Below are 8,972 nucleotides of genomic sequence, written 5' to 3'. Positions count from 1 at the left end.
TGGCATGGACTCTGCAGGTACTGATGTATTGCCGTGGTCACTGCACAGGGCATCGGATCTGAAGTGACCTTTCCACCTGACATATGCTTTTATAGTTATCACCTCTGTGCTGAGAAAATATGACAAATATATAATCTTACATGTTAAAATGAGTTAAAAAATAACCTTAGCTCTGCTTCTGAATTAAAGTATGAAAATGTTGAATTAAAGGAAGGACATAAATTATAACCCTAAATGAAAGTAAAAATATCCAGGCTTTCATTTTATACTTGTAAATTTATGTGAAAGTATGGTTTGGAAAAATGAATAATAACATAGATAGGTGCCTATTGCCACAATACTTTGTAATATCTCAATTATGGAGTTTCAAGGGGTTTACAAATGTTTATTTGCTCAGCTATTATAAGTTTTTTATGCCAAATAAACATTCTAGTGACACTGTCTTCTTGAGTTGGTATATGTATGGGGGAAATACTTTAATATCTGAAAGTGAGTCATAAAAAATAGTTGTGATTTATTGTCACCTATCTTCTTACAGTTATTATCTAAGAATTATCATGCTTATTTATTTTGATGTCAGAGGAAAGCAGCTATTGAAATAATGTTGAAAATACTCTTTGTAGCTATTTCACTGCAAAAAAAATTAATCTCTAATAAATTATGTGTACTTTTATAAGTCTCTGTTTCCAAAGGGTAAATGTGGGAGAGAATAAGAGAGAAAAATTATCTTATTGATATACTTCAATTTGTTTTTCTTGTGAGGAGATAGATATCTCTTGAATGCTTATTAAATGAGTTTTTAAAAATCCTGTGTGATCTTCATAGCGAACACAAATTCTAAAACTATAATAGCCTATTTTATTTCCTTTGCTATCTCTACTCCCCCAAAACAACAACAACAGCAACAACAAAGCCACAAATGTCAGAAACTTAAAGCAAAGTACAAATTTGGAGTCTTAGCTTCCAAACCTAGTATGGTAGTATTTTATTTGTGAAGCAGGGTTGTCATCTAGTGGTGGTTTTAAGTAGTACATTCTTTAGGATGAGTAATAAATCAGCATTTTAAAGAAAGTGCTTAACAAAAGAAATACTGGTTTCAATTTTTCAGAATCCAATTACTTTTAAATTTTTAAATTTGCTATAACTTTACAAAGGATTTTCCTTAGTACTTTAATTTCCATCTTTCAATCTTTAATGGGCCATAAACATTTTTATCTGGCCACTGAACTGTTGAAGTTTGAGTAGTGTGGATGTTAATCCTAATGTAAACAATGCAGTTCCCAATTCTTCCCATCTCTAGAAGTTGTTTCTTTAGGAAAAAAAATGAAGCTTCTGTAATACTCAGTAAAAAAATGTTTTTACTTTTTGCATATTCATCCTTTCAGTGTTTGTACAAGTTAATTTTATGAAACATTTGCATTTAAAATGTTAAGGTTTTCATGATGATTTATTTGCTTTTGGTATTTTTATTTTTATACTATAATATTCAGAAAAGTTAGAATAGAAGAAATTTAAGTGGATTTTATGTTGTATGTGTGTGTAACTATATGTGTGCAGGAATAATTTATATTATAGGGTAGTTAAATGGTGGACCTAATATACATTTGTACATGCAAAGAAATCATAAAAGTAAAGACTGAAAAGTGCATTTTAAAGGAATTTATTTTTGAATAAAATAAGTCATTTGTTGAAAACAGTTTATTAATATCAACACTGAGTGGTTTTATGTAGAGGAACTTTAATATATAACTTTATTCATGTTATTCATTCATATGTAAATCATGGAGGAAGTTAATTTTAAGCTAATTTTTAGGTCTTATTGTTATTGTTGGAATAAAGATTGTGGTATTAATTTCTGCATATTAGGTAGCCACTTTGCCTAAAGATGGAAAGAAAATGGTACTAATAGAAGAAGTACTCAGTTTTTAAGGGAAATGAAATAAAAGACCTTTTAAAAAAATATTTCACCATGTGTATGTCATAGTTACTCCCACTTCTGAATTACCTTTAGTGGAAATCTAATCCTCCTATTTGTTGTGCTTAACAGAGATATAGGCATGGAATTCCATGGATTCACTTAACTTAGGGATAGTGTACCAGTTTATATTCTTTTTGGAGATTTTTTAGCCTCTCATATATGTATAAACTGTAATAAACATTGATTTCATCAGTACCAAGTTTTGAGAAGCAGATTTTGTGTCCAGGTCTTAGTAGCCCTGTTATCTTACTAATCTTGTTAATATAGTTAAATACTGTATTTTCTCAAATTGTATTCATCAATGGGAATTTATAAGCCACTTTCTTTTATCCTAGAGGAGGAAATTAGCAAGTTATTATTTCAATGTCTCTGGCTGCATATGAGAATAATAGCAAAAGCCAAAGTTGGGGGCAGGTTTATTATAATTCACTTATACTGTGGAGATGGAAACAGGATAGGGAGGGTGAATAGAGAGATCTTTATTCAGGTGATTTTTTAAAATTATATTTTAATTTCTTGGGAATTTTCAGTAAGTTGCCAACTTTCATATTTGCTAACATTAAAGATACTTTTTAATATAAGCAATTTTCTGATTATATCTCATGTTTTATTCTCTCCTGTCTCCATATTAGCTTGGGTATTTTGGAGTTAGTTATCTGTATTTTCTTTGTCGTTAAGGAGGAATTCATTTATTAAATTCCCATTTTGGTCTAATATACTAGCATGTGGTTCAATAATCTCAATGTGGTAGCAAATAATCATGTGTAGATCAGAGACCCCAAAACCACATGAGGCCATTTGATTTGGGTTTTATTTAGAGACAGTTAAGACCACCATGTACCAGTCACCCTCCAGATATCGCCTTCATTTTTTTATTGAGTCCCTATCTATTTAGAAAGAATGTTTTCACTCTTGGTTTTTTCATTGGCATATTAAAGAGTTTTCATGTGTCACCCTAGATGGGTTTAGCTCAGTGGATAGATCTTAGTTCGATTCTAGTCAAGGGCACATATTCAGGTTGCGGGCTCGATCCCCAGTAGGGGGCGTGCAGGAGGCAGCTGATCAATGATTCTCTCTCATTGATGTTTATCTCTCCCTCTCCCTTCCTCCCTGAAATCAATAAAAATATATAAAAACTTAATTAAAGAAAATAATTTTCATGTGTCATCAGCCTGATTTGTAGATGCAGGAATAGATTTGTCTTTGATTATTTTAGGGATTCAGTTCTCAGTTCAGACTTGAATGGCCATTCACTGCCTGGATGTGTGGAGGTGGGTGGAGGGTAAAACTTTAATGTTTGCTTTTTTCATGTTTCTGGCCAATTAGAACTCCTTAAAATTATATATATGTATATAGAAATCCGAGATATATGTAGAAATTATATGTATATAGAACTCTGAGATAAGGGTGAAGTCTGTATATTTCTAGTTCATAAAATATTTAAGCCAAACTAAATGATTTGATACCTTTTATTCTGATGTAGATGACTCTGGTAAGAACATTTTTTACATGCATAATTATGTTCACTGCTCTGCAGGAGTCATACAAAGTGACCTGAAACACATAGTCTTTCCTCCTTTGCTTGCAGAGAATGTCAGCTACAAATAGAATATCATTTGAGAGACACTTAATGGCACAATCCTGCATGTCAGAGTCAACTTGGAAGTATACTAGAGCAAACAAGCAGGTACATTTAATAAACTGATCAAGTCTGTGTGCCACATGTAGGCTTGTACATTGCTTTACAAAAAACTGAAAGTTATAAATGAGGTCTGATAATAGCTGCTTTACCTGTCCTTGGGGGAAAGCCCCCAAAATCTAAATTTAGAATAATTCCAAAGAACTCATATGTAGCCTTGTTCAAATTCATAAGAGTTTTAATAGGAGAAACTAACATACACGGGCAAAGCAGCTGCTCCCAGTGACCGGCCTGGAAAAGATCATATGTCCCAGGATAGGAACTCCTTTTTGGAGGGGGTTAATGGTAAAACCATAGGTCGTTACATAGACCTTCAGAAAAAACAATGCATTTCTAAGTTAACACAATATCAGGTGGTTATCTACGCTACACATTCATTAACCTCCTTCCTGGGAACATGACATTTACCTTTGGGCAGAATTCTGGTTTTCTGGGTAGTCAGCTGACTTAGGCTACAGAGAGTTACTAGTAAACAGTCACAGAAGGTTAAACACAGAGAGTCCAACTGCTGGAGTCACATTGCATCTGCTAGTGAGTTCCTGACAGTCCCCGTTGAGCAGTCAGCTAGAGCTGAGTTATGGCTGCCCCCTTAGGTGGGCCATGTATGCTTCAGTTTGTCTCCATCCTTTTCATTATGTTAAACTCCAGATTTAAGCTGCTCTCAGAGATGGATCAAAGGAAAATTGGCTCTCTTCTCCTTACTGGTAGTAAGAGGTGGTAATGACAATCCATGATCTGATCAAATAAATGAGATTTCAATGATAGTATTTGTTTTATCACAGTTTCCTGTCAATCAAGATTCTTAAATTATACAGGGTGTCCTTAAAAATGTATATACACTTTAACAGCTGATAGCTCAATTTTTTATTTTTTGTTGTTGATCCTTACCTGAGGATATTTTTTCATTTGATTTTTAGAAAGAGTGGAAGGAAGTGGGACAGAGAGAACAAAGAATACCAATGTGAGAGAGACAGCATATATATGGGTCATGTTTTCTTATTCATTCAGTCACTTGATGTCTTTTGATTGGAGCAGTTTGTCCGTTTACATGTAAGGTTTATTTTGATAGCTACTTGTTTGATAGCCATTTTTATTTTTATGCCCATGTCCCTTCTTCCCTTTCTATTTCTTCTTTTTACAATAGTCCCTTTAGCATTTCTTATATTGCTGGCTTGGTAATGTTAAACTCCCTTAGCCTTTTTTAGTCTGTGAAGCTCCTGAGTTCCCCTTCAATTCTGAATTATAGTCTTGCTGAATAGAGTATTCTTGGATTCAGTCCCTTGCTTTGCATCACTTTGTATACTTCCTTCCATTCCCTTCTGGCCTGATATGTTTCTGTTGAGAAATCATGTGATAATATAATGGGAGATCCCTTGTAGGTAACTTTCTCTCTCTCTCTTGCAGCCTTTAAGATTCTCTATTTGTCATTAACGTTTGCCATTGTAATTACAGTGTGTCTTGTTTTGTGTCTTTTGGGGTTCATTTTGTTTGGGATTCTCTGTACTTGTGTCACTTTTTCTTCTCCAAATCAGGGAAATTTTCTGTCATTATTTCTTCAAGTCTTCAAGGTCTTCAAGGCCTTCTAATCTTTGCTCCTCTTCTTGTCCTTCTGGTACCCCTATTGTACGTATGTTACTTCATTTCATGTTGTCCCAAAGTTCTCTTAGGCTCTCCTCCTGCTTTCTCATTTTTTTCTCCAATAGCTGTTCTGTCTGGGTGTGTTTCTCTGTTTTATATTCTAACTCACTAATTTGGTCCTCCGCTGCTTCTAGTATACTGTTGAAACCTTCCATATTGTTTTTTATTGTAGCTATGTAATCCTTGATTTCCTCTTGATACTTACATAAGTTGGTGATTTTCTCGTCCATCTGGTTATGAACTGTATGACCCTTACTCTTAATTCTTTTCCTGACATATCGCATGCCTCTGTTTCATTTAGCGCCTTTTCTGGCAATGCCTCCTTTTCTTTCCTTGGGGGGTCGTTGCCTTGTCTCCCCAGTTTTGCTGTCTCTTTCTGGCCCTGGGTACTCTGCTTGGTTGAAGACCCAACTGGGGCAATGGTCTGAAAATCGTTAGCCCAGAGGATGGGTCTTCTCTGTGTCTCACACCTTTATTGTCTCTGCTCTGAGTTGTATCCTCTTCTCCCACGGATCTAGTCCCTCAGTTGTCTGCTTCAGATGCTCGGGGTGGTGTGAGCATGTGCACAGTTCCTCTGGTTTGGTACTCCCTGTGAGGACCCAGAGCCCTTTGGCATGCAGTTCACTGTGCGGCCCTGGCACCTGTGGCAGGGTGGCACCCTAGATCTCTCTAGCAGTGCACTTGCAGCACAGGTCCTTTGGCCCCTGGCTGGGCATACCAGGTTGCTCTAGGTAGCCCCTGCAGGACTGTTCTAGGGGCCGGGGATAAGTGGGAGCGTGTTGCTCTGGGTTGCACAGTCAGAGCTCCCCTGTGGCCTGAGTGGGTCATGTGCTGGATTACTCCAGGTTTCCCCGGCAGCAAGACCCTGGACTCAGGGTGAAGTGGGCATAGGTTGCTCTGGGTCACAGAGTCCTTGCTTTCTTGTAGCCTGGAGTGAAGTGTGTGTTGGGTTTCTCTGGATGGCCCTGGCAGGACTGTCCCTGGGGCCAGGGTGTAGCGGGCCTGGGTTGCAGGAGTTCAGTGTGGAGAGGGCACCAGGTGGATCCAGGTCAGGCTAGCAGCATCAGTCTGGGGTCCAGGGCAGGGGTAAGGCACAAGGTTCCCCCTGGCTTGCACTCACTGCGGGGTCTTGGAGCTGGATTCTAGGATGCTGGGCCCCAGCAGGCTGGTGAGGAGGCCTGGTGCGGGAATTCACTCTGACAGCACATGCTCCCTACAGACGTCTGGGAGCCTGCTGGGAGGTACTGCGCCACTCACTGCTGAGGCACAGTGGTGGTTCCATGCTGGTTATGGCTGGCAAACGGCATTCTCTAGGCATTCTCTGCCCTTCTTATTGAAAGCTAGTAGCCTGGTGCATGAAATTTGTGCACATTGAAAGTGAATTAATTAGAGGAATATAATTTTGACTCACTATCTAATATCAATAGTATGTGAGCATGAGGCAGTCCGCGTTTCTGAAATTCAGTGACATGAATTTTAGCTATTACTTTGCCAAATAAATGGAATTTACAGATATCATTTAAAAGCACGATAAACTGTTGAGTTAATTTTCCTGCATTTAAAATAGGATTGAACGTGTCCCACACAGAGAGATGAAATCCATAATACTGCATTTGTGTGACTCTTGTCCTTACATTGTGTCTAGTATTATTGTCAACTACACTGTTGTCTCTGAGTCTTAATGCAATATCTGTTCCCCAGCCTTTTTCACCATGTGGGAAAAGAACAGGATATGTGATTGCATCTAATGTAGGAAACAGGATATTGGTTTGTTTCATTTTAGTGGCATTTGGATTATTGGGATCTGGTTTACCATGAATGAGCAAGTCCCTTTCAAAAGGAGGCTCTCTATTATCGTTTCTGAATACGACAGCAACCTCGGTTACATGGGGAGAATTATATCTACCTGGGTCACTGTTACAATTGTATTTAATTGCCACTGTTACTTCTGTGGGAGCAATAACTTTTGCTGCTGCTTCAGATTGGGCTTCTTTTTCTACCTCATGTAGCTTCTTGTACAATTTTGTTAATTCATTTATGTCATGCATGAGGTTGTTGATGTTGATCATGAGTCTTTCTGAGCGACCCCGGTTTTCTGGAATTGCTGATCTTTTACTTGTAGCTTCGGCTGTATCCAAAATATAGAGTTGAGCAAACTTCCGAGAAACACCATCCGAAGGATATAAAGTTCTAGTATGGTGATAAACTTGTCTGAGTATTCGAAAACAGTATGGCCCATATCCTGATGGCAATGCAATATTTGTACCCATGTAAGCAAAAGCAAAAGAACTATTTATGAAACGAATATTTTCCATGAAATTTTTACTGTCAGAATCTTCGTTTGTCATTAATCTTTAAAATATGCCAGGTAATCTGGAAAATGTATGTCATTTGAACAGACTTTCCCTTTGCTACAACATCGAGTAAATTTCCCATCAGACAGTTTTTCATCCAAGAAATTGAGTGATAGGCAAAATTCACATTGAGCAGTCAGTCCACCACAACTATCCTTGAGAATTGCATCCTCATGCACTCCATTTTCGCTGAGAAGGCAGTTCCTACCAGTATTGGTAGTACTTGTTGATGACTGTTCTCTAGACATATTCTGTTGTCACCACCGCCTTCTTTCAACTTCAAAGGCACGTTGGTCTTTAGACATTTTCTGTCAATAATACCGGTGTTTTTCGGCATCAGAGCGACGTTTTTCCAGTAGCTAGTGTTCAGATACATCCTGTCGCAGGCACCGCCTTCTTTCAAGATCAGACGCACGCTGCTCTGCAGACATTTTCTGTCGATAATGCCGGCATCTTTCGGCTGCAGAGCTACGTTGTATCAACAGTTGTTCTCTAGACATAGTCCCACCTCTCTACTGTCACGGTCTGAGATGCAGGTGAATGAGAATCCTGGCTATCAGGCCGCTGAGAGTTGTCTGACCAAAGGCTAATTCTGGCTGATTCTGTGGGGGTGGGACTTCCTCCTCCCTGCTGTCAGTTTCCACAGCTGTGATGAGAAAGCTGGGGTGACAGAGGGAGCCGCACCTCCAAGCTGCCCTCTCTCTCTCTCTGCTCTATGTCCAGCGGTCTCCTGCTCTGCCAAGTCCTCCAAACCTCCCGCTCTCCCCTGGCAAGGTCCCAGGAGCCCGCGGGCATGGCTAGGCACGGGCAGCTTCGCCTCACAGGCCGACGAAGGTCCTAGGAGCCCGTGGTCGTGGCAACTGTCACCTCGTGGGGCGCCTGACACCTGCGTATGCAAATTAACCGCCATTTTTGTTGGGTTAATCTGCATAGTCACTCTGATTGGTTTGTGGGCATGGCTGGAGCGTAGCAGAGGGACAGCTAATTTGCATGTTTCTTTTTTATTATATAGGACTAGTGGCCCGGTGCACAAAAATTTGTGCACTCGGGGGGCATTCCTCAGCCCAGCCTGCCCCCTCTAACAGTCTGGGAGCCCTCACAGGATGTCCTACTGATGTCCCTGTGGGAAGCAGGCCTAAGCCGCAGTCTGGCTTCCCTCAGTGGAAGGCAGCTGGCCTATCAGGTATATAGATACTTTCTGAAGGCAGCACAGACTCCTTCCTTATTTCTTCCCTCTGTGGTTGGAGAATAGGGCACTAAAAGGTGGAGACAGAACTGTGGCTGGGTCTGGGCCTCTTGTAGA

The 8,972-nt window shown here is 39.3% G+C and overlaps 1 protein-coding gene across 1 annotated transcript in view; it reads left to right on the top strand.

Moving 5' to 3' along the window:
- Positions 1-3,192: 3,192 nt before the first annotated feature.
- TDRD3 (tudor domain containing 3) overlaps positions 3,193-8,972 on the top strand; it is a 134,160-nt gene continuing 128,380 nt past the window's right edge. The window contains exon 1 of the mRNA XM_006776758.2: positions 3,193-3,249. Within this exon, the coding sequence (XP_006776821.2) occupies positions 3,221-3,249 (29 nt within the window). The 5' untranslated portion in view covers positions 3,193-3,220. The remainder of the gene's footprint in view (positions 3,250-8,972) is intronic.

The sequence above is a fragment of the Myotis davidii genome, unplaced genomic scaffold (genome assembly GCF_000327345.1).
Source record: "Myotis davidii unplaced genomic scaffold, ASM32734v1 scaffold488, whole genome shotgun sequence".
Taxonomy (NCBI): Eukaryota; Metazoa; Chordata; class Mammalia; order Chiroptera; family Vespertilionidae; genus Myotis; species Myotis davidii.
This window is presented reverse-complemented; position numbering and strand designations above follow the sequence as displayed.